At 34.0% G+C, this 24409-nt stretch overlaps 1 protein-coding gene across 3 annotated transcripts; it reads left to right on the top strand.

Moving 5' to 3' along the window:
- The first annotated feature begins 1105 nt into the window (after positions 1–1105).
- Positions 1106–23742, top strand: g6pd (glucose-6-phosphate dehydrogenase). 3 transcript variants are annotated; one of them, XM_073823154.1, is made up of 13 exons: positions 1106–1145; positions 3416–3534; positions 10591–10628; positions 11866–11974; positions 12063–12280; positions 14957–15115; positions 15299–15424; positions 16455–16548; positions 18388–18574; positions 18754–18989; positions 22276–22352; positions 22431–22523; positions 22610–23742. In XM_073823154.1, the coding sequence occupies exons 1-13, from the start codon at positions 1121–1123 to the stop codon at positions 22698–22700; spliced, it is 1572 nt and encodes a 523-aa protein (XP_073679255.1). In that variant the 5' UTR covers positions 1106–1120; the 3' UTR covers positions 22701–23742. The 3 variants fall into 3 exon arrangements, with proteins under 3 accessions (XP_073679255.1, XP_073679256.1, XP_073679257.1); XM_073823155.1 differs by lacking the exon at positions 1106–1145 and adding an exon at positions 1177–1325; XM_073823156.1 differs by lacking the exon at positions 1106–1145 and adding an exon at positions 1661–1699.
- The last annotated feature ends 667 nt before the right edge of the window (positions 23743–24409 follow it).

Below are 24409 nucleotides of genomic sequence, written 5' to 3' on the forward strand. Positions count from 1 at the left end.
ATATTGTGAAATATTTTTTACTGTTTAAAAAAACATTTTCTATTTGAATATATTTCCAAAAGTAATTTATTCCCGTGATCAAAGCTAATTTTTCAGCATCATTACTCCAGTCTTCAGTGTCACATGATCTTTCAGAAATCACTCTAATATGCTGATTTGCTGTTCAAGGAACATTATTATGATTATCAATATTTAAAATAGTTGAGTATATTTTCTTAGAAAATCATAGAATTATCCAAAGATCAGATTTTATCTGAAATAAAAAGCCTTTGTAACATTATAAACTATACCATTCAAAAACTTGGACTCAGTATAATTGTTTATTTATATTGAGGAAAACATGATAAAAAAAGAATACTTTTATTTAGCAAGGATGCTTTAAATTGATCAAAAGTAATGATAAAGACGTTTTCAACATCATAATATTAAATGTTTTTGAGCATCGAATCAGAATACTAGAATGATTTCTGAAGGATCAAGTAACACTGAAGACTGGAGTAATAATGCCAAAAATTCAGCTTTGAAATCACAGGAATCAATTACATTTTAAAATATATTCATATAGAAAACGGCTATTTTACATAGTAAAAAATATTTCAAAATACTGTTTTGCTGTACGTTGGATCAAATAAATGCAGGCTTGGTGAGCAAAAGAGACTTAAAAAAATCTTACTGTTCAAAAACTTGCCTGGTAGTGTACGTACGTACATAAACGCAAGGTGGCGCTAATGCTAAAGGATACAGTTTTTTAACGCCAGAGTATTCTAATGTAATGCTAAATGTCTACATCACTAAGGTAGCTTTATACAAAAGATATGTATATTTGTCGTATGTTGTAAATGATATTGGCTTGTTTTATTAGATTTTTTTATTTGCAATGTCATGCTGACATTCTTTCATAGCTCCTCTGGCGTTCGACTTCTTTCTAGCTCTTATCAGCATTACTCATTAGATATTCCCCTTGCCCGCTCTCTATTGGACTGAAGAACGTTCAGCATGTTCGCCATTGCAGCATTTAGCTGTCAATCACCGCCCTGCGTTCTTTCCACAAGCGCCTCCTGGCCCCGCCCACTTCCCTTAAACTCAGCGCAGTTGCGCGGTGACGTCATGTTCTCCAGCAATGATGGGCAGTCGAGCGAGCGCTGGTGAGTTTCTTTCTACACCAATAAAATCACAGAACTCCGCCGTGTCATTTTAATAGGGAAGGAGGAAACTGAATTAAAGAATGACACTGTAGTCGGTACTGTAACATTTTTTGCCCTAGGTCCGCTCCAGCTCTAAGTTTAGCCTGATATTTTGGTTTTGTTAAGTAAAGAGCACTACAAGTAAGTAGCACGTTGTCATACAGTGAGTGCGTTTGATTCTGCAGTGTATATTAACTTCAGCTTTTCTCTTACCAGCTCTGTCTTTTAGAATGTGATGCTAAATGTATTCCAGATATCTCTGTCCAAGGCATTTGTTGTGAATGGTGAATGTGATGCGAATGCACTGCAGAAAATTATTAGCTAATTAGCTGTAAGTCCAGTCAGATAGTGCCAGGCTGAGCCCTGTTAAATAAGGGATTGTGCTAATAACATTACGGTAAGTTCAGAGTGTGGGTTTGGGGGAGGCTGTGTTTTTGTGTCACACGAGGTTTATATGTGTATCTTTCCTGCCACAGAGAGAAAACACACTATCGTTACAGTCCCTGAACACAGTGGTAGGACTATATGTTTGTCATCCCACTGCAAGTAGTTATGTGATGTGACTTGTCAAGTTACTAGACTGGTCAATTGTTAGAAGAGTTCAAGTGATTTGGCATGGGCATGGAATTATTGCATGTGAAATGACTTATACTCTTTTCTCTTCATAATCAGGCCATTTAGATAACAAGCTTGCTCTGTAGTTGATCTTTTGTGTTATTTGTTGATATTGTGTTACTTATTTAATATTCATACTAATGTCTTTGACATTGTACTGTGTGTGAGTTGGGCAGCTTTAGTAAAGGTGCTCTTTGGAGAACACCTTTTACGTGACACTTTTTTAGTAATGACCAATTTATTTATTTAGCCATTGTGAGGTTGGTAATGGCTGATTAACATACACTTAAAAGTGTTATTTTGCAGTTTTGCTTTTAGTTTCTTATTTGTTGTCATTAAAGGAGTAGTTCACTTTCAGAACAAAAATGTAAAAATTTTTGTAAACATGAAAACATTTCAGGATTTCTCTCCATATAGTGGACTTCTATGGTGCCCCTGAGTTTGAACTTCCAAAATGCAGCTTCAAATGGCTCTAAACGATCACAGCCGAGGAAAGAAGGGTCTTATCTAGCAAAACGATTGCTTATTTTCTAAAATAAATAAATAAATACAATTTATATACTTTGAACCTCAAATGCTCGTCTTGTCTAGCTCTGGGTGTACTCTGTGTAGAGATTAAAAAGTATATAAATTGTAAATGGTTTTTAGAAAATAACCGATCGTTTCGCTAGATAAGACCCTTCTTCCTCGGCTGGGATCGTTTAGAGCCCTTTGAAGCTGCATTTTGGACGTTCAAACTCAGGGGCACCATAGAAGTCCATTATATGGAGAGAAATCCTTGAATGTTTTCCTCAAAAAACATAATTTCTTTACGACTGAAGAAAGAAAGACATGAACATCTTGGATGACAAGGGGGTGAGTACATTATCTGTAAATTTGTTCTGAAAGTGAACTACTCCTTTAAGTTGCACTGTGCATATATCAGCATTATCGTCCATCCTGATGTCTGTTATCTTCCAAGACAATTTACATGTGACTCTGGACCACAAAACCAGCCATAAGGGTCTTTTTTTTTAAAAATTGAGATTTATACATCATCTGAAAGCTAAATAAATAAGTTTTCCAATGATGTTTGGATTGTTAGGACAATATTTGGTTGAGATGCAACTATTTGAAAATGTGGAATCTGAGGGTGCAAAAAAAAAAGATGAAGGTAAAATCGCCTTTAATGTTGTCCAGATGATTTTCATGAAACATGGTCTTTACTTAATATCCTAATGATTTTTGACATGAAAGAAAATGTGATAATTTTGACCCATACAATGTATTTTTGGCTATTGCTTCAAATATACCCATGCTACTTAAGACTGGTTTTGTGGTCCAGGGTCACACATATGCAACTGCCCTGCCAACATTTTCACCTACATATTTTTTTTTATTTAATTGTGATATTTTAACTTTAATTGTATAAATGTTTTGATATGTGCCTTTTTTTTTAAATTTACCTTTGCTTTTCTTAAAAGTAAATTATTATTATTTTTCAAATTAAAATATTAAATGAAAATGTCGCAGCTGTTATATAATTCCAGATATCTTAAAAAATCCTAAACATACTTTTAATCTGACTGTATGAACATAAGGACAACATGAAATCTGTGTTTTAAACTTCTCGGCAGACAAGATGAGCCTTCCCCTCTCACGCTCTGAAGTGTTTGGGCAGCTGAGAAAAGAACTACATGATGATGTGGAATTTCACCAGTCTGACGTCCATATCTTCATCATCATGGGTGCTTCGGTGAGTCTCTGTGTGTGTGGTTATTTTAAAGATATAGTTTGCCCAAAAATTAAGTTTCTATCATTAATTACTCATCCATATGTCATTGCAAACCTGTAAGACCTTCATTCATCTTCAGAACACAAATAAAGATATTTTTGATAAAATCTGAGAGCTTTTGGACCCTCCATAGACCGCAAGGGTGCTACCACGTTCAAGGTACAGAAAGGTACCAAGAACATCGACAAAATAATCATCATATTTCATCCAAAGTATTTTAATTTGTGTTCTCAAGATGAATTAAGGTTCTACAGGTTTGAAACGACGTGGGTGTTTCATTTTTGGGTGAACTATCCCTTTAATTTTTCTGTCTCTGCTAATGAGAAATTGATAATCTCATCTTCAGCCGTGAATTGTCGCTCATTTTATATACATCTATTGATGAACCAAAAATCTGTGTGAATTCATGTTTTTAGGTTACTTTTTCTTTACAGTGACTACAAATGACATTGCATGACATGTAGTCATGCAATATTCTGATTTCCCAAAATTCTGATTCCCACCCCTGGAATAGCATGCATTTGTTGCATTTAAGCCACTTATTCAGAAAATGGTAACATTTTAGATTAGGGAACACTACTCACTGTTAACTAGTTGCTTATTAGCATGAATATTACTAGCATATTTGCTGTTTATTAGTACTTATAAAGCACATATTAATGCCTTATTCTGCATGACCATATTGTAGATCCCTTATCACTACCCTATACCTAGTCTCGTATAGCCAGACCTTCAGATTAATGGCGGAGGGTCTGGGAACCTTGGCTGCTTTGAATGGCCATATGACTGCCAGGAAAAGCAACCAATCATGTTTAGTTTTGTGCTGTGTCATGTTTAGGGACATGGAAATGTCCCAACAATAACAGACTGGTGTGTAAAACTCATGGAAGTATTTTAAAGATTTTGTGCCGCGAACTTCCAGCGTTTAGTTGATCCTGATAAATGCTCATCATCACAGTTATAAACCTGGTGGCTTTCTTTGTTTGTCTTGACGGCATCCTGTATAATTCAACCAATTAAATGACCACTTTAAAACTCCCTTTTAAAATGTTTTCAGTTTTGTGTGCCATATGCATCAGACGTTTAGCCAACAGTCTGAGACTGTGACTACCCTATACTAAACATAACTCCTACAACAGCTACCTTACTATCAATAAGCAGCAAATTAAGAGTTTACTGAGGGAGAACTCATAGTTAAATTTAATTACATGTTCTCCAATCTAAATTGTTACCCAGAAAATTAGTTGAAAAAGGATGCACATGCTCCCCAAAACTTCCCAGTTTGTAAAGCATGCATTAGGACTGGCATGTGCGCATACAGTTTAATCAACCGGATTTTATTACACTTTCCATGATTGCACATAGTTTTTGGAAAATTCTGTTGCCATTCTGTATACGCTAATATCATGGCTCTCTCCCACCAATTCTTGCTGCAAACTTTGGCTGCATCCCCTCGCTTTTCTTCTGTTGCAAAACTACATATTACTGCATGTTTATTAATGACTGTGCCATGCTTTTCAATTCATGGTGGTGTTTTTGGGATTGTTGGAGGTAAGAAGTGTTAGAGTCCTAATTAAATTATTTTGAAAACTAGGGATGTAACGATACGCTCAACTCACGATGCAAGTATTTAACAATACAATTTTCTCACATTTTTTTTCAACAAAATGAGATTTCAGGCAAATCATAAATAAAAGATGTCCTTTTATTATTATTACTCAGACAAATTCTGCACATTACTTTGTGAAATTTAAATGTGTTAAACAAAAGTAAAATTAAAATTTGAACAAATCCCGAATTAAATACTGTACTGACCCGAATATAATATAATATAATATATTTTTTCTGGGAAATGCATATGAAAAAAACCTGGTCATGTTAGCCTATTGGGACCAAATTTCCTCTGTAAGTGATTTTAAAATGTAAGACAGTGCCCAGATTTAAAAACTACAGTAAGATTTCCCTTCTACTGTTAATTAAATTTTGGTAAGATGCTATGAGATTGATAACCTAATTGTTATATATTTCAGATTGGCTACCTGTTATTTTTATGGTATATCAAAAAGTGTGTATTTTTAAATGTGATTGTTGGTACATTTTACCAGTATTTACCAAACTTTCAAAACAAAAATTCAAATGGGAAAAATATGCAATATTAAAATCATTTTAAAAATTTGTCACACAAAAAAAATTTCACATTACATTTTTTTTTTCTTAAACAAAACAAGATTTGGTTTACAAAAAGGCCAAAAGATACATCTTGAAAGGGGAGGGGTCAATACAGTAAATAAATAAAACAAAAAAGTAGTCTTCTCATCACAAAAGCAACATACATGCAACATAAACAGTTTTTTGTTAGTTCATTTTGAAATTTGTAGCAAAAACAGAATCGTTTGGCTTTAGCTTTGTGAAATTATACTACTTAAAACACATCTGAACGAAACAAAAACAGCTGGTGGGCTGAATGAGAACACAAATTCACTCTTTGACAGCAGGTGGCGCTTATGAAACAGTGGCAAAATAGCTTTCGCTTGGTTAGTGTGTAAACAAAGCTGCTTATAAACACTATCTTACTATGCATTATAAAAAGAAAATACCATCTGAACTTTTCTAAAGAAAGTCACTTCCCGTCTGATGTACATTCATATACACCCTCACACCCAGTTTGATTTCGATTAACCAACTAGAATCAGTCATCTTGACTCTGAAAATGCAGTGTGTGGATTGGCTTATTAAAAAAATACCTAACAAACAAAAACATGAAAAAAAAAAGGTTCTTCTATGGCGTCATTGCGAAACCCCTCTTTGACAACCTTTATTTTTAAGTCAAAAAGTGACTGTCAAAAAGTAGTCCAAATTCATACTAATGTATTGATTTAATTCCTGTTTCACATTATTTCTTGTACCTGGTAGTTTCTTTTGTTACACAACTTAATATGACTTGATGTTTTGTATGAGGAAGTACAGCAGAAATTATGCAACCGTGAAAGGGACATTTCCAACATAGGGCTTCTTTTTATCATCCAGACAGAACAGGGCAGTTAAGTAATTCAGTGGTTCAGTTCACAGCCCTTGAACGCTTATAGCCTTGAAAGATTGATCAAGTGTGGTGACAGAAGATCTAGACGTGATGGAAGACTTGATTGTATCTAGACAGCCTTGATTAGTTTCAGCATGAAAACATAACTGTGATGAATACTAAAAGACGTTTCATGTTGTATGAAAAAAGAATATCAAAATGAAGTTTGCATTATAGTAGGTCAGGCTTTTAAACTTCTCACTAGAGTGTTTCTTAACTTAAGGGATGAAATTTAAACCTTCTTCCTCCTTTTTGTTTGCTACGTTTTCCTTGTTCCTCCTTATTTTGTTCAACGTTTTACTAGTCCGTTTTTACACAACTGGTTTGTGAAAGAATCTTTGTTACTGTTGGCTTTTCCTGCTCTTTTTGTTTGGGTTTTGAAATGAGTGCTAGTGAGCTGGATTGTGCAATATCACTCTCTGTCAGCACTTTTCTTTCAGAGAGGTGAAAGAGCTGGCATGTGTGTGTTTGGGATGAGGGTGCGGTCAGAAAAATGGTGGAGAGAGGGATATGCATGATCTGGATCGTTAGTTGGCATGGTGTTCCACAGGTTAATGGCGTTAGATATTCAGATGCAATATCACCTCATTTGTCTAACCTTGAGCCACTTACATTCAGTGCATCGACCCCCAGTCTGTCACCATTACCAAATTTAATTTGAAAGAAAGCTTGGGAGTACTCCGGTCTAAATAGTTAGCTATGTAGCTTTGCAAATGAGACATTATTATAATTAAAAACACATGAAGATCATTTTTGATAAAGAAATCTGTTCTATATAAATTCTGCTTCACTTACATATGGTTTCTGCTCATTAGTCACCATTGCATAACAGTGAAAAAACGTCCTCTTTATGATAATCAAAACATTTCGCACAAATCAGATGAAGTAACAGAGTTAAGCTGGCCTTTAATTCTTTGACTAATTAAAATACTCACATAAAGTAAATTTATTTCGTGAGTGTGATTTAGATTACACATTTTTAAATTATATACTACCAAAAGTTTAAAAGTTTGAGAGAAGTCTCTTATGCTCACAAAAGCTTCATTTATTTGATCAAAAATACAGTAAAAGCAGAAATATTATTACAAAACTGTACAATATATTTAAAATGTAATTCATTCCTGTGATAAAAGGTGAATTTTCAGCATCATTACTCCAGTTTTCAGTGTCACATGATCCTTCAGAAATCATTTTAATATGCTGATTTGATGCTCAAGAAACATTTCTTATTATTAACAATGTTAAAAACACTTGTGTTGTTTAATATTTTGGTGGATTTGCTTTTTCTGAATTATTTCTTTAACCTTACATGATGGATCATCAGAATTTGTTGTCAAAATCCCACAGGAAAAATGAATCTGGCATAAAAAATGGTAATTTGAGTTTAATAATACGCAAGTCAATAATTAAATGCTCTTTATATGTATTATCTGACTCTATCATGACTCATATCTAACTATCTGTTTGACATTGTTAGAAAATAGGCTGTATAAGTGGTTGAAAAGCAAGCTCTTGGTGTCAAATGCATAACTGTACCTTTACTTTTTTGTGTTTTTTCACCTTAAAATGGCTTGCATTGTATTCAACATGTACCTTTTAATCATTGCATGTGCCTCCTTGGAAATCATTCCCATGGTCTAAGCACAATGCTATACTGTTTACACTATGGCTACACTGAAATACACATTCCTCAGTTATGAACAAAATAAAACTGTCACTTCTTTTTTTTAGAAGCATTGTAGTCACTATCAGAACAAATACATAGTTTCTCTGGCTGCTTAGTTCATGTTTGTTTGCTTAAGTATGATTATTCTTCATGCTGAAAGTTCATGAATGAATTTGTGTCAAGTCATTATTACTGTGCTTTTCACATTAGCAAATCAGCACGAGCGACTAATAGATTAAATGGTGAACTGATATGTTTACTAATATTCCCCAATAATGCATATCTGGAGAGGCTGGGCTCTCCCGCAAAGCCATAAATCAGCCAATACAAACAGAATAGTGCTGTCTCACCATGTGCAGAGTGTTTTCTCATGTGTCCGATTGGGTGTGGAGTAGATCTGAGTTCAGTGACCTTTTCGTTGAGAAGATTGAATCACATGGAGCAGGGATGGGTCGAGTGTTATTTTAAGCTATTGTATCTTGTTATTGCGCATTTTGCATTTGTTATTTAAAGAGTTGTCTTTATAATCAGATGTTTTATGTCAAATTAGGCACAGAAATGATGGCAGTTGCCTAGGTTTTGATTCCTCTTCAATTACAGTGTCTCATAGTGACAGTTGACTATAATCAGACTATACCTTATTAAAACAAAAGCAGATTGCTTACCTCTTTTCAGATGTAGTATAAGGATTAGTTTACTCCTGAAGTAAAATTCCCAAAATGTTTGTCTTTCGATCTTCGGTTGAAAAGAAATGAAGGTTTTTGAGAAAAACATTCCAGGATTTTTCTCCATTTAGTGGACTTCAATGGGTTGAAGGTCCAAATTGCAGTTTCAGTGCAGCTTCAAAGGGCTCTACACGATTCCAGCCGAGTAATAAGGGTCTTATCTAACAAAACGATTGTTAATTTTCAAAAAAAAAAAAAAAAAAAATGTATATACTTTTTAACACAAAAGCTTGTCTTGCACCAGCTCTGTGAAGCGCATCTACGACAACACATTATATATAATCACATTATATAAAAGGTTTTTGTTTGTGTACTTCGGTTTAAAAAGGTAGGGTAGGAAAACTCTTTCATTTTCTCCTCCAACTTCAAAATTATCCCACATCGCTCTTTTGAATTTGACTTTCTTTGCATATTCGTTTTGTAAACACCGGGTCGGTACTTGCATCACGCATGACTTTTCCATCGTGACTGCATAATGCAGGAAGTCGAGGTAGTGCAAGACAAACATTTGGGCTTATATGTGTTGTTAAAATGTTTCTTTATATCATATAGACTACATACAGAAACTTAAAGGTCTTTACAGCAACCCGTCAAAATAAAAGTTTGGTTTAACTTGAAGAAACGGTGACAGAAAAACGTACTAAATGTAATGATGATACTACTACTACTAATAATAAAATTAAAATTAAAACTTTGGCAAATATTTTCGTATTTTGGTAAATATTTTCTAATTTATTCACCAGAAAAAATGTAAAAGCACAGTATTTCAGAAAAAAGAGAAACAAAATAATAAATTTAATTTTATTCAATCAATTAATTAGAGATGCTTTTGATTTATTATAATAAAAAACATTCAAATTGAATCCAAAAAAATGAATGGAAATCACAGAATTTGGTAGAACTAAAACTGAATTTGAGGAAAAAAATGTATTTTAATAAGGCCTTAGCAAATTAAATTTTTGTTAATTTTTGTTAAACTGCTGTTAAAGCTGTGTCATGATTTCAATTAATCAGACATGCTGTTTATTATTTTTTACTTTAACCATTCAAACAGAAAAAAAGTGGAATTCAAAATGAATTTAGAAAAAAATAAAACTGATTTCATAGGGCCAAAAAAGCGGGATAAATTCCCAGCATTGTTCTCATTGTGTAGGTTGCCATATTTTTTGCAAGCCTTGCAATGATGTTGAGGTTATTGGCCAGTTGTAGTTTTTGACTGAGGCTCTTTGAAATTCTGTGTGATGTGATTTTGAAAATGCTGCACTATAAAAACCAGTAAATGGCTTTTCTGTAATTTGGCCTACATCAGAGGTGCCCAAACTCCTGGAGGGCTGGTGTCCTGCAAAGTTTAGCTCCAACTTGCCTCAACACACCTGTCTGGAAGTTTCTAGCATGCCTAGTAAGAGCTTGATTTGCTGGTTCAGGTATGTCTAATTGGGGTTGGAGCTAAACTCTGCAGGACACTGGCCCTCCAGGACTGAGTTTGGACACCCGTAGCCCACATGAATAATTTGTACCGTGATGTAACAAATGTATTGTTCTTGTAGGGAGATCTGGCCAAAAAGAAAATCTACCCAACTTTGTGGTAAGTAGTCTGACATAACATGATTTTGCACATACTATTACAAAACAATTTGCAAGATTTTTTCATGCTAAACAGGGCTGAATTTATTTAATAATACTGTAAAATGTACAATTAATATTTAATTACAGTGCCTTGCAAAAGTATTCATACCCCTTCATTTTTTTGTTTTGTTGCAGCATTATGTTAAACTGCTTTAAATAAGTTTTTCCCCACATCACTTTACACTCCATACACCATAATAATGACAAAGCAAAAACCAGATTTACAAATTTTACAAATTTATTAAAAATAAAACACTGAAATAAGTACATTGCATAAATATTCATACCCTTAACTCAGTACAATAGTTGAAGCTCCTTTACAGCCTCAAGTGTTTTTGGGTATGATGTGACAAGCTTTGCACATCTGCATTTGGCAATTATCTTTGCCTCACCTTTTCACCTCTCAAGCTCTGTCAGCTTGGATGGGGGCTGGCAGACATTTTCTAGAGTCCTAGTTGTTCCAATCGTCTACATGCTTCTGTGAACCTTCAATGCAGCAGATTTTTTTCTGAACTCTTCCCTAGATCATTGCCTTAACGCAAGTCTGTCACTGAGCTCTACAGGCAGTTATCTTGGTTTTTGCTCTGATATGCATTTTCAGCTGTTAGACCTTTTCTGAGAGGTGTGTGCCTTTCTAAATCATACTCATTCAAATGAATTTGCCACAGTTTAACTCCACTCGAAGTGTAGTAACATCTAGAAGCAATATGAATGCTCCTGAGCTAAATTTCGAGTGTCCCAGAAAAGGGTATGAATACTTATGTAACAGGATCTTTTCAGTTTTTTATTTCTAATAAATTTGCAAAGTTGTTACAAACCTGTTTTGTGCTTTGTCATGGTGTATGAGATGTAGATTGATGTGGGGAAAAAAGTAATTTAAAGCAGTTTACATAATGCTGCAACAAAACAAAATGTGAAAAAAAGAAGGGGTATGAATACTTTTGCAAGGCACTGTATTAGTGTGTATTTAACATTTTTCTGTTTTAATATTTTTCCGCTTTTTCAGGTTCATTTGAATCAAAAGTTTATAAGAACAGCATTGATTTAAAATCAAAATCTTTTGTAACGATATAAGTTTTTACTATCAATTTAATCAATTTCAATGTATTCTTGTTACATAAAAGTTGTAATTTCTTTCAGAAAATATAATTGACACCTAAACCTTTGAACACTAAAGTTTTTGTTATCTCTTGTAGGTGGTTGTTCAGAGACGGTCTTCTCCCAGAACAGACATATTTTGTGGGTTTTGCACGTTCTGATCTGACTGTAGATGCCATTCGCACAGCCTGCATGCCCTACATGAAGGTCACAGCTTTACAGAGTTTCTCTATGTCCATTTGTTTATTTACCGCGTCTGTGTTTTCACATTTCCTCTCTTTTTTCCTCCCTTCAGGTGGCAGATTCTGAGGCAGATCGGCTTGCTGCGTTTTTCAGCAGAAATTCTTACATCAGCGGGAATTATGTGGATGAATCCTCTTTTGCTAAACTGAACACTTACCTGCTGTCCTTGCCTGGAGGAGCTGAGGCTAACCGTCTCTTCTACCTGGCCCTGCCGCCCAGCGTCTACCACGACGTCACCAAAAACATCAAACATCAATGCATGAGCACCAAGTGAGGAGCAAACACATGCACTTGCTTACATTTCAGTTTTGTTTATTGATGTGATTACTTTCTTAAAAGAAAAGTTCACTTCCAGAATGAAAATTTCCTGATTATTTACTCACCCCCATGTCATCCAAGATGTTTCTTTTTTTTTTTAAAGTTGAAAGGAAATTAAGGATTTTAAAGAAAACATTCCAAGATTTTTCTCCGTTTAGTGGACTTTAATAAGGATCGGCGGGTTGAAGGTCCAAGTTTCAATGCAGCTTCGAAGGGCTCCACACAATCCCAGCTGAGGAATAAGGGTCTTATCTAGAGAAATGATTGGACATTTTCTAAGAACAAAAAATTCAAGTTTATAAGCTTTTTAACCACAAATGCTTGTCTTGCACTAGCTCAACCTCACGTGTTACGTAATGCGTTAAGTCAAAATCACATCACACACAATTAAAAAAAAAAAAAAAAGCTGAACTGGTGTTCAGTCTTAGATGATCTTAAAGACTAAATGATGAACACGGGTCCCAACAAAAACAAAAATTTCCCAAACACCATTGAAAATGTGGCAACCTACACAATGATAACAATGCTGGGAATTTATCCCACTTTTAGGGCGCTATAAAATCCGTTTTATTTTTTCCCAAATTCATTTTTTTTTTTTCAATTTACTGTTTTTATTTTTCTAGACTCTGTTTTAATGGTTAAAGTAAACATTATTAAACAAAAAGCATGTCCAACTAATTAAAATCATGAAACATACAATTTAACCGCAATTTATTAAAAGTTTAACAAAATAACATTTTTAAAGCCCTATTATATATATATTTTTTTCTTTTTTCTTTTTTGTGAAGTTTTGTTTTATTTTTTACCAAATTCTGTGTTTTTCTGGATTCCATATTAATGGTTTCATTAAATTTTAATAATCAAAAGCATCTCTAATTAATTGATTTAATAAAAATCTTTTTTCAGAAAAACTGTGTTTTTACATTTTTCTGGTAAATAAATTCTGATAAATATTTTCGTCTGGTGAATACTCTTATAAAATAAAAATAAAGTTTTAATATGATTTTTTTAAGTAGTAGTACTATCTTTACATTTTAGTAATTTTTTCTATAATCTCTAATTTATTTAATAAAATACTTTTTTTCAGAAAAACAGTGTTTTTACATTTTTCTGGTAAATAAATTCTGGTAAATATTTTCGTCTGATGAATACTCATATAGTTTTAATATGATTTTTTTTTTTAGTAGTAGTACTATCTTTACATTTAGTAATTTTCTGTCACAATTTCTTCAAGTTAAACCGAACTTTTATTTTGACAGGTTGCTGTGAATACCTTCAAAAAAGTTTCTTTTTGTACCCTATATATGAAGATGCCCTATATATGAAGAAATGGTAAAAAATTTTAACGCATTACGTAGTCACATTAGGAAGGTGGAAGTACCGCCCCAGTGTTTACAAAGCGAACGTGCAAAGAAAGCCACCCTTTAAAAAAAAAGGTAAAAAAATGATGTTGGACAATTTTGAAGTTGGAGAAGAAAATGAGATGCCGTTTTTCACCCTACCCTACCTTTTTGAACCAAATACACAGATGAAGAAACTAAACGCACGTGACCTTTCTAACATGATTACATAATGCGTGTCATAGACTCATATCGCAGAGATGAGCATTTGTGGTTAAAAAGTATATCAATTTTTATTTTTAAAGTAAATTACAGATTTTTTCGCTAGATAAGATCATTATTCCTCGGCTGGGATTGTGTAGAGCCCTTTGAAGCTGCATCGAAACAGCAATTTGATCTCCATTGAAGTCAACTATATAGAAAAAATCCATGTTTTCCTCGGAAAACTTCAATTCTTTCCGACTGAAAAAAGACAGACGTGAACATCTTGGATGACGTTGGGGTTAGTAAATGATCAGGAAATGTTTATTTCGGAAGTGAACTTGCAAATTAGGGTAGAGTTTATTACAGACTTGACTCCAGTGTTGTTTTCGTCAACGATGACGATGACGAAATCATTTCGTTGACGCCACTTTTTTTCATGACGATAACGAGACGATGACGAGATAAAAATGGCTCGTTGATGACTAAAACATGACGAGACGTGTGTGAGTTTTCGTTGACGAGACGAGAATAGACGAAAATGTTAGTGGGTGGTCCGTCAGACGTTTAAAATGCATGACATTTCTGCTTATTGTGCATGCCGATTAAAACCGGAAAATATCTGCCACTATGGCAAGCCGTTTTAGCATTAAATACTCTTTGCCATACTAGTATGGCAAGCCGTTTTAGCATTCCATCCTTGTTTGTCTTTTATGTTTTAAAACATTCCTTCATTATTGTAATTATTGGTGAAAATAGTCGATCCGGAAGCTCACATTGTGTTGAAATATAGATCTGCTATTTTCAGAACTTACAAGTGACACTACCCAACAGCAAAATACTTACTGACCTACATTAATTTGTTAAAAGACTACTTTTTCTCCTTTTTTGACTAAAACTAGACTAAAACCTTTTTGACTTTTCGTCGACTAAAATTGGACTAAAACTATCACATATAGAAGTGACTAAAATTTGACTAAAACTAATAAGCATTTTAGTCCATAAGACTAAGACTAAATCTAAGATGGTTGTCAAAAACAACACTGCTTGACTCAAATGAAGCATATTTCCTTTGTATGTTTTGTAGAGGTTGGAACAGGATAATCGTGGAGAAGCCTTTTGGACGTGACCTGCAGAGCTCAGAGGAGTTATCCAGTCATCTCTCTTCTCTCTTCACCGAAGAGCAGATTTACCGTATAGACCATTACCTAGGCAAAGAGATGGTCCAGAACCTCATGGTTCTCAGGTGTGGCTCTTTGCATTTCCCGTTGCCTCTATCACTCTTTTAATCCTTCTCTGCCTGCTGCTTTTCACTGGCTGTCACACACAGTTGTCATTTATGCATAATTAAGGGTTAAACTCTACCAGGAAGCTTTTCCACTGTGTCTGTGTCTCATGAATCATAGTTTTCTCTCATATTTCCTTGAAGGTTTGGGAACAGGATATTTGGTCCCATATGGAATCGGGACAGCGTGGCATGTGTGGTTCTGACCTTCAAAGAGCCGTTTGGTACCCAGGGCCGGGGAGGATATTTTGACGATTTTGGTATCATTCGGTTAGTTTTCTTGCTTTGAGATAATTTTGGCATCTGTGGCACCAGCAAATATATAATCTACCAAAAACAGAATCTGTTAATCATTTAAGGTGAGACACTGCAGGTGAATAAGGTAAAAAATTAACTAATAGTTATTGCTTTACTTACGCAGTTGATTGATTACATTGATAATTGCAAACATTTTTTGTATTACAAGTTTTCTAAAATGTTAGGTTTTAATATGCAAATGAGCCATTATTTAATGAAATACGCACTAATTTGCATACATTTCTAGTACAAAAATCTAAACACTGGATGAAGTCAGTTTTAAAATTGTAAAACAAAATTGACATTATTAGAGTCAAATGATTTACAGTGGGAATTTTGTCACTCCATAATTCAGAAAATACATAGAGCAGGCAGAAAACATATATTTTTACAATTTTTGGAGGAATAAAATAATGCATAAAGAGAATCATATATGAACAAATCTCTCTGTTAAAACCTTAAGGATATAGACAGGAGTAAAAATGTAAAGTTTAGTGTGTGTAAGTGCTACTGAAGTGGAGATTTATGGCTCAGTGTAGGAGAAAAAACTCATTTTGAGAAAACGGCCTTTAAAAATATGTATTGTAATTAAAATCTATTGACACAAATAGATAAGGTGCTATAAAAGAAACACTTCAAGCTGTCTTTTGGATGTTTTCCTACCATTAGTCTTAAAATAAAAAACACTTTTTGTAAAACCAAAAAGCCCAAAATCTCAAATTTGAGAGATCCATGAAAAAACTGTTTTTGCCTGCAGTGCCTCCTCTTAACCTGTATGATATTTTTTCTTCTGTGGAACACAAAAGATGAAAGTGCATTGTGTGAAGCACCAAAAAAAAAGGCATGATGGAAAAAATGCACAAAAGACAAAATAAAAACAGTGTTTAAAAATGCATTGCCATTCTGTGCATGAGGATTCCCTTCAAAGGCTATGAGGATTTTGATATTCTAATTGAGCATGATTTGTAAATGAATGTATTCCTTTCTTTCTTTATGCCTCCAGTGATGTGATGCAGAACCACCTGCTGCAGATGCTCTCTCTGGTTGCCATGGAGAAGCCTGCATCCACCAACTCTGATGATGTTAGAGATGAGAAGGTAACTAGCCGGTCAGCCAATGAGCTGTGTGCAGCCGTCCTTTGCAGCACTCTTTTCTGGCGCTCATCCAAATCATCCTGAGTTTAGCCTTGAGGAGAAAATACATCAAATATATCCATCCATCACCACTGTCTTACAGTTAACCATTAGCATGAAAGGTTGGCAGACTGCTTGGATGCATTAATTAAGGTCTTGGCTCCAAGATTACGCTTAAGGGTAGTGTTCATTTTTGGTTTGTACTATGGAATAATTGCTTTAATATGTACATTATGGTAGTAATTATGTGTAGTACCCAAAGGGGTCAGGGTTTGTTTATTTTTTTTCATTCATTATATTTTTTTCCTTTCTTTCTGTCTTTCTTTCTTTACTTCTTTACTTATTTAGTGGTTGTTTTGCTTAAAGCCTTATAACAATGTGAAGTCAATTTGTTTTCGTAATGTTTTTTTAATTGAAAGACTTTTAACAGTGTAAATTGGACTTGTGTTTTTCCCAAATAAATAGTGATTTGTTTGTTCCTGAATTTTTATTTTATTTAATTTTATTTATTAAGATTCCTGTAAGAAGTGTGAAATAGACTTTTAATTGTTTTTTTTTTTTTTATTATTATTTTTATTTAGTTTTGTTTTTGTATTTTTTATTTTTATTTTATCAGTGTGAAGCAGACTTGCATTTCTCTTTGCCTGTTTGTTTAATTTATTTTGAACTTTTTTTGGGGGGGAGAGGGGGGTTAGCAGTGTGAAGTAGACATTTCACATTTTCACTTTCCCGGTTTGTTTATTTGTTTGTTTATTTATTTATTTTTTTTAATAGTGTGAAGTAGACTTGTGCTTTTCCCTGTGCATTTATTTTATTTTGTGGAGATTTTTTATCATTTGTTTGTTTATTTACTTTTTGTTTTGTTTTTTGTGCTGCTGTTTTATTTTATTTTTTTGAAGGATTTTAACAGTGTGAAGTAGACTTGTGCTTTTTTTCCAAATAAGTAGGGATTTGTTTGTTCATGAATTTTTAAAATAAATTTAATTTAATTTTATTTTTTTATTTTGTTATTTTAAATTGTTTTATTTCATTTAAATTTTATTTTACTTTTTTTTTTATTATATTTTTGAGAACTTGTTTTGTTTTTTGTTTTAATTTTTGAAGGATTTTAACAGTGTGAAGTAGACTTTTGTTTTTTCCAAATAAATAGGGCTTTATTTGTTCTTTTTTTATTTTTTTTTTAACATTTTATTTAATTTTATTTTATATGTATTTTTTTTTTATTTTATGTTTTATTTTTTGAAGACTTATGTGTAAAGTGTGTTTTGTTTTATTTTTGAATTATTTTAACAGTGTGAAGTAGACTTTCTTTTCCTTATTTGTTTGTTTGTGACCCTGGAGCACAAAACCTTAAGTCTTAAGTAGCACAGATATATTGGTAGCAATATCCAAAAATACATTGTATGGGTCAAAAAATCATTAGGATATTAAGTAAAGTTCATGTTCCATGGAGATATTTTGTAAATTTATTACTATTAATGTCATTTTTGACAACTTTAAAGGCGATTTTTCTCAATATTTGGATTTTTTTGCACCCTCAGATTCCAGATTTTTAAATAGTTTATCTTGACCAAATATTTTCCTATCCTAACAAACCATACATCAATAAAAAGCTTATTTAACTTTCAGATGATGTATAAATCTCAATTTCAAAAGTTTGACCCCTTAAAATCTAGAAATCTGTGCTCATGAAGCATCCAACTTAAGTGCTTTTGTTGAATTATCCTGGATCGATATTTACAGGTGCTATAGATATCCTTTCTAATACTTTTTTTGTTGTTTGCTCTCTGTTTCCCTCTACAGGTGAAGGTGCTGAAGTGCATTGAGCCGGTCACTCTCTCCGATGTGGTGTTGGGTCAGTATATTGGAGATCCAGATGGAGAAGGAGAGGCTAAACTGGGTTATCTAGATGACAAAACTGTCCCTGAAGGCTCCACTCAGGCTACATTTGCCACAGCCGTGCTTTATGTAAAGAATGAACGCTGGGATGGTAAGTGATTGCTGATTTGCCAATATTTACAGTCTGGCCAAAGATCAAAAATTTTGACCTTGCTGATACTGTATTTGACCTGTGGCCATTTTTGAAATTAAGAGCAGCCTTGGCACTGTTTTAATACCTCAAACAAATAAGTTAAATGAGATAAACAATTTGATTACCTCTCTCTTCAGGCGTTCCCTTCATCCTCAGGTGTGGAAAGGCTCTGAATGAGAGGAAGGCAGAGGTGCGGCTGCAGTTCACTGATGTTCCTGGAGACATCTTTAGCTCTCAATGCAGGCGAAATGAGTTGGTGGTCCGTGTGCAGCCCAACGAGGCCATCTACGCCAAGATGATGAGCAAGAAACCCGGAGTCTATTTCAGCCCTGAGGAGACAGAGCTGGACCTGACTTACCACAGCAGATACAGGGTAAAACACACTCTTTTCAATCATTCACACTGTATGTTATACTGTTTCTGAAAGGGAACCCTGGGTGTTAAGACTCGTATGGATTAATATAATATAAAAGACGTCTCTTACTGAAATATGTAGTAGCAAACCCATGAAAGATTAACATTTAGGGCTGTTGCGATTCATCGATTCTAATCGACTATTCAGTTTTAAAAAATCTTTGATTTCATTTTCATTTCGCCCACGTCAACTAACCGGCAAAATACCGGAAGTGCCATATTTCACAGACGAGAATCCATGAAACGCATTATTACATTGTTTTTGAAGGCTGCATTATATATTAAACCCACTTAAAAATCATAATTAAGCATAATTGTGAATTCACAAATGCTGCGATTCTGTTAAATAAATGTGTGCAATACAGGTTTATTATATGTGCATCAATTATGTAGGTTACGTACGTGCGTCTCACAGCAGTTCTGTTCACAGTACTCTGTTCCACATGAACTGTCATCATTTATGTATGTGGAGCGTGTCAAACTCCATCTCTGCATGTTGTTGTGAGTTTGGGTTTATTATAACGTTCATCTGGCAACGCAGTGTGCGCCAATTCATCAGATTTGTAAGGTAAATCATTTATAAATCCATGCAAACTCAGGAGAATACATTAATATCTTTCTCACTGTGCTAAGAGTTCGTCGCAATTTCAAAATAGAAGTTTAACCTCTCACTCTAGTATATACGTTTTGATGTCCACTTATTAAATTACTGTGGCTATAGCATTTCTGTGCCAAAGATATGGCCAAATATTAAAGATTAAGTAGACATTTGACTTATATCTAGTCAATATTAAAGAAGAATTAGATCGTGCAGTGAAGTGTAAAAACAATCGTCAGGCCGTTGGCGCCCTCTGCAGGCCTTTGTTGTAATGCTTAATGTACATTAGCTCTATTGGTTATAATACATTATGTATTTCAACAGTTTTGTGCAATAAAACCATATGATTTCTTGCTTTTGATTCTTTATTTGAACTAATTGTTATTGCCTCATTGCTATTATATATGTATTTTAAAGGAGAAGTCCGGTGTGATATTGACCTAAAGTGTAATGAATCATGATGCCGAGTGTGAACTTACCCTTCATAGCTCATCTCGGCTTGTCCCCTGCACTCTGAAATCTGGCGCTAGTTAGCCGATGCTAACAACAGGTTGTCAATGAGAGTTAATAGGGCATCGAAGTAGCCATGTAAATAAATCACTGTTTTACACCATTTACGAGGCACAAAGTAGCTCCACACTTCATTGGTAGACTTCCAAGGGCCCTGATATTTAAAACGAGACATTGAGAACTCAAAAAAAGCACCGGTAGTTTATTTACAAGAAGATTTATACAGACAGTACCTTTAGGAAATTTACAGTTCGCCACCATCTTGAATTTAGTCACGATTAGTCGAGTGACGAGCAGGAAGGAAACTACAACCTGATAAGTGACGTGAGTACTCGCGTTACTTTTGGACTGGAGTTAGTGCAGACAGTTGGCAATTGCAAGGATGTCGGACGATGAAGCTACTGCGTTTTATGAAGTAGTAGTTTAGTTTCCTTCCTGCTCGTCACTCGACTTATCGTGACTAAATTCAAGATGGCGGCGAATGGTAAATTTCCTGAAGGTACTGTCTGTATAAATCTTCTTGTAAATAAACTACCGGTGCTTTTTCTGAGTTCTCAATGTCTCGTTTTAAATGTCAGGGCCCTTGGAAGTCTACCAATCAAGTGTGGAGCTACTTTGTGCCTCGTAAATGGTGTAAAACAGTGATTTATGGCTAGTCCGATGTCCGAGGCACCCTCAACGACAACCTGTTGTTAGCATCGGCTAACTAGCGCCAGATTTCGGAGTGCAGGGGACAAGCCGAGATGAGCTATCAAGGGTAAGTTCACACTCGGTATCATGATTCATTACACTTTAGGTCTATATCACACCGGACTTCTCCTTTAAGTAATTTTAAAGGCTATTGTTCACTTACATCTACATTTTTATTACCACAAAAAAGCCTAATTATAATTATAGGACCCTATGAAATCCGTTTTATTTCCAAATTCAGAAATTTCACATTTTTTTTTCATTTTAATTTTTCTATACTCAGATTTAATGGTTAAATTATTATAATTTTTTAAATCAAAAAGCCTGTCTAATTAGAGTTTTACAGTTTTATTTATTTTTTTATACCAAATTCTGGATTCCATTTGTAAGGTTCCATTAAAATTTAATAATTAAAAATAAAATGTTCTTAAGTAAAATTGATGATTTGTTTTTTTTTTTCGTTTTGTTCTTTGGTGGGAAAATTTGTTGTTTAGATTAATCGATAAATTAGTTGATAGATTAATCGATATAAAAATAGTCGTAAGTGGCAGCCCTATTAACGTTATTGAAAAAAAATGTTTATACATATTTTGGACTATGATGGGCTATTATTTTGGTAACGTGTAATCTCTGCACTCTGTGAGGTACTGCCACTAACTGTTGCTACCAAAACACAACTCTGAAATTAAAATACTGATACAATGCCAAGTTGTGCGGCTTTCGCTTGTAATTTTCAGTCGAAGGGCAACAAGAGAAGTGATGTAAGTCTTCTCTACTTTTCTAGCGATAAGAAAAAGAGAAAAGAATGAAAAGATGCCTGTGGATGAATAAAACTTCCTAAAGACGCATGTCTTTGTTCTCTCCACTTCAGCCCTGATGCCTTTGAGGCTTTTATTAGATCACAGCTACTGAAAGAGCTTACAAACAGCAGAGACAAGAAACGCTAGATGCCATCCTGGCAGGATGTGAACATGTCGACGCTTGTCATGAAACCGCAGCCACAGAAGGAGTTTCTCAGCGTAGATTTCACTCGACTTCCAGGGCATTTAGACTCCTTGTGAGGATAATTGATCGTATGCCATTTGGTTTAAGCCTATGCTATCCATCGCCACCTGTAAGCTCTTTCAGTAGTTGGGGTCATCGTATCAGTTTTTTGTTTTCTGATTTGTGTTGCAGTAAAAAAAGCAAAAGGAAGTACCAGTAGCTCACAGAGTGCAACCATTTCAAGTGATAATGGTGCCCCCTCTAAAATAGGTATAAAAACAATGTGGATTTTTGTACATTTTTCATAAGTTTTCTACTACATATTTCAATAATAGACATCATTTATGTTATATTAAGCCATACAAGTCTCAACACCTAAAGAAAAAAAGCACTGACATTCTTTATTAAAGCTACTTCCTTTTCTCTTTATAAATGTGCATTTCTCTGTTGTCTCTTTCCAAAGGACGTTAAGCTGCCTGACGCCTATGAACGTCTGATTTTGGATGTCTTTTGTGGCAGTCAGATGCATTTTGTACGAAGGTGCGTAATGTAAATGAAATATGTTTTTATAGTAATTCTGAAAGAAACCATTTCTGAATTTGCCTTATTTGATTAAAGTGATGAGTTGAGGGAAGCCTGGAGAATCTTCACTCCTCTTCTTCATCAGATAGAGAAGGAAAAGACACCACCCATCAAATACAAATATGGAAGGTAAAACATGCTTATTTTTTTAAAGTTTTTTTTTTTTTTTTTAATGAAGTGATGTACCTCACATTCTCTCTGGCTCTTTCTCATAGTCGTGGTCCCGCTGAGGCTGATGACCTTGTGCAGAAAGTGGGCTTCCGCTACGAGGGAACATACAAATGGGTGAACCCACACAAACTGTGAAAAAATCTGTTTAAAAAAATCATCCCAAGATGAGTGCCTGAAGTAAAAGAGAGAAAAGGGCACTTTAAAAGTATTTGAAGATGCACTCTGTTTAAGCACTGCATTTATATAAGGACCAACAAGATTAGCAAACACTTTTTTTTATGTTATGGATTATAACAAGCTCATTGTGATGTATAATGCTTTATAGGGCATTTCTCAACAACATTTACAATTTTTGGTTATGCACTTAAGCATCATGATTTTCATACAAATTTTATACTGCGCTGTCCTTCCCTTTTCTTTATTCTTGAAGAAAAACAAAGCTTCTGTTATGCATTCCTCTTTACACAAGCAAAAGTCTTAACGTTAAATGCTGCTCGCATTTCAGAAGCGTTTTATAGGCGGAAATATGATATAAATATGGTATAAATGACCATTTATTCCTGAAGCTTATATGAATCTAAAATGAAATGCTATAATTGGACCACGAAAAAGAAATATTCCAGAAACATACAGGTATTAGGAATGTAGAGGAAATTGTGTACTTTATTACTAGTTAACATGTATGTAAATTACATTTCACCATGTCTTAAGGCTTTTACCTATTGGCTAAATAAGCCATGAATATGTTTAGTCTTATTAAAGCAGATGTATTACATTGCACATCTCTCTGTAAATATGCTCCTCCTTACATCACTCTCGAAATGTGAGGCTAACATGAGCATGGTCTCTTTTTCTGCTTTGCTATCGCTTTTGGTTTCAGCACCAGTAAGACATTGAACAAGTGTTGGATACACATGTATTCATAGTGAGTTATAATTTTCAATATGTCAGGGTGCCTAAAGCAAAAAAATATTTATCAGCAAATTTTGGGGGAGAACTGCTTATCTGGCTGTTGTAATGCATTTTTAAGTTCTGGTTTCTGGTCTTTTTTTTTTTTTTTTTTGATGCTTCAACTTCTGTGAGCTATTTAAATTTTCTGTAAAAGTTGTGCCCATCGTTTTCTATTTTATAATAATAGACAACTACTTTTACAATAAAGCATAGTTAAGATGTCTCACATCTGTCTCATTGCTGTTTTCATCTGGTCCTTTAAATTTATATTCTCATAATATCTTTGGCTTGTTTCAGTAAAACCAATATTGTTATAAAATTGAGTGAGTAATCGTTTTTGAGGCCTGGAAATATCATGGGGATTTCTCTGAGTCTCTGAAAGCTGTTTTTTCAGTTATCCATTTGTGTGTTTATTGGTCTTTATAGAGACTTTTGAACACAAGTAATTATTTAAATAATCTAAATATTGTTATTAATATCTCTCATACACGGAAATCCTATTGCACAGGTAAGAGACTATAAGCTAAATACGAATTTTGTCATTGTTTTGGAGCACACTTGCTTACAGATAACCTTAAGGCTGACATATACATACTAAAAGCTAAAAAAAAAAAATCCATTTTGGTTTATGGGGACTTTAAAAGGTACTGTAGAAACTTTGAGATCCATCAAGCTGTAATAAAATTAAATGTATAAAAACTAAATGTATAAAAACAGAACAAAGGCCTGGAGTTATTATAGTTTTACATGAAACATGGAGCTTTACTCTGATTTTCAATCATAAATTGGATTTACAGTATATATAATTTATTACAAATAAATTAACCAGAATCAAAAGTTTGGGATCAGTAAGATTTTAAATGTTTTTGATAGCCTCTTCTGCTCATCAAAGT

Source organism: Garra rufa, chromosome 18 (genome assembly GCF_049309525.1).
Source record: "Garra rufa chromosome 18, GarRuf1.0, whole genome shotgun sequence".
Lineage (NCBI taxonomy): Eukaryota > Metazoa > Chordata > Actinopteri > Cypriniformes > Cyprinidae > Garra > Garra rufa.